The following is a 1,728-nucleotide window of genomic DNA, read 5'->3' on the forward strand; positions in this document are numbered from 1 at the left end:
GGCAACAAAAAAGTAGGTTTATATATGTAACTGAAAGAGAAAGTTAAAGAAATAAGTCCAAAGAAAAAGCAAGCTAAGATTATAGAATTTATCCCATTCTCTTACCATCTTATGCAAGAGGGAGAGAGAAGAGAAGGAAGCAAACAAAATGGAAAAGCTAAAAAGTGAAAAAAAAAAACATAATATCGACGAGACCATCATAACATAACCATCGCAATCAAAAACATCATCGTAAAACGTTGACGTATAACTGCCTGTGTGCTTGCTTGTTGGTCTTGACCGTCTAGGTAGCTCCTTTTGTAATCTTGTGTCATTATTATTATCATTATGCTTTTTTTTCAACGTTCGTTCATCTCGTGAAGTCGTGAACCAGGCTCGTTCTGTCCGTGACGTTGAGTCTCCACGAGAGGAACGGAATGCCGTTATCGGCGGCGTCTCTATCGGCGTCATCCACGAAACGGAACTCGTTCCCCATCCCCGGCGAGAAGCACTGCATCTTCTGACTCTGCTGGTGTGCGTACCACGAGTTATTGTACACCTGCGCCGATTCCATAACGCCACCGGAAGCCGCCGATGCCGGCGTGGCGGCGGCCGCACTCGCTCTTCTCTCCTCCTTCTTGAATCTAATCCCACACGCATTGCACAGTGACTGCAATTCAATTCACACACATTGAGAACACTAATTAAAGTATATTACATGAGAAAACTTAGTTGATGATTAAATTTCTTGACTCTCAAATGAATTACAATTAGTTCATACATACGCTAAATTATAAAATATAGTAGTTATTTACGTACCTTGGGGCCACGGGGGCCATTTCTCCAGAGAGGAGTAGAAGTGGTATCACAATTGGCGCAGCGGCGAGCGAGGAGAGGGTCGGTGGTGTTGGTGGTTCGGGAGGACTTGGAATGGGATTGAGGGTTGTTGTGTTTGGATTGTAGTAAGTCCCAGCAGAAGTTAGAGACGGAACGGCGTTCGTGGCGGCTTCGTTTTTCTTCGTCTTCGGAGAAGCGGGTGGAAGGGGTACCGAGGGAGAGGGTGCAGTCAACGGAAGAAGAGGAAGAGGGAGTGAAGGAAGAATAGTCATAAATGTTGTCGGAATCATCGTAGGGTGGTGGTTTGTGGTTGGGCATGGAGAAGAACATGGCGAAGGAGCTGGTGGTTTGGCTGTGAAACATACCACATGTGCAGGGTCCCATCACGTGCCCCTGGGAACCACTGCAACAGCGATGCATCCTTTTCTTCTTTTTTTTTATTTTATCTTATCGACGTTGATCAATAGCGAAAACGGTTGCTTTGTTGGTGTGAAGGATTGAGGGTGGTGAGGGAAGAATGAATTAATAGAGGGAGTGTTAGAGAGTGAGAGAGAAAGAAGATGATGTGGGTTGGAGATTTAAAGCAGGGGAAGTACACCGTGGGGGAGGAATTGTAATAATAAAACGTTAGAAAAAAATGTAACGGAGGGAGGGAGGGAGGGGGGGCTTGGAAGAAAGAGCTGAATGGTACGGAGTTGGGGGGAGAAATGAGAAGGGGGGTGTTGTCTGGTAGCTTTGTGAGCTAATAAGATGTCGAAATACCAGTCAGCACCTGCAGTCCACGTTGTCGTTAATGCAAATGGAGGGATATATATAGTTAGTTCGAGAGAGAGAGAGAGAAGTAAAAGGATATGAGAGTTATAATAATTATAAAGAGGTGAGCAGAGAGAGAGGGACCCAGTGGATGTGTTA

General features: G+C 45.1%; 1 protein-coding gene across 1 annotated transcript; it reads right to left on the reverse strand.

Moving 5' to 3' along the window:
- On the reverse strand, positions 1-1,728 carry LOC114375478 (GATA transcription factor 18-like). The gene is made up of 2 exons (XM_028333263.1): positions 799-1,728; positions 1-649 (listed from the first exon to the last, which is right to left on the reverse strand). The coding sequence occupies exons 1-2, from the start codon at positions 1,234-1,236 to the stop codon at positions 350-352; spliced, it is 738 nt and encodes a 245-aa protein (XP_028189064.1). The 5' UTR covers positions 1,237-1,728; the 3' UTR covers positions 1-349.

The sequence above is a fragment of the Glycine soja genome, chromosome 11 (assembly GCF_004193775.1).
Source record: "Glycine soja cultivar W05 chromosome 11, ASM419377v2, whole genome shotgun sequence".
NCBI lineage: Eukaryota > Viridiplantae > Streptophyta > Magnoliopsida > Fabales > Fabaceae > Glycine > Glycine soja.

Bases quoted from the DNA above. Each gene is read 5' to 3' on its own strand.
- LOC114375478 (XM_028333263.1), bottom strand. From the start codon at position 1,236: ATGCATCGCTGTTGCAGTGGTTCCCAGGGGCACGTGATGGGACCCTGC. The intron at 650-798 runs GTACGTAAATAA...ATTGAATTGCAG, and splicing joins ATGGCCCCCGTGGCCCCAAG to TCACTGTGCAATGCGTGTGG.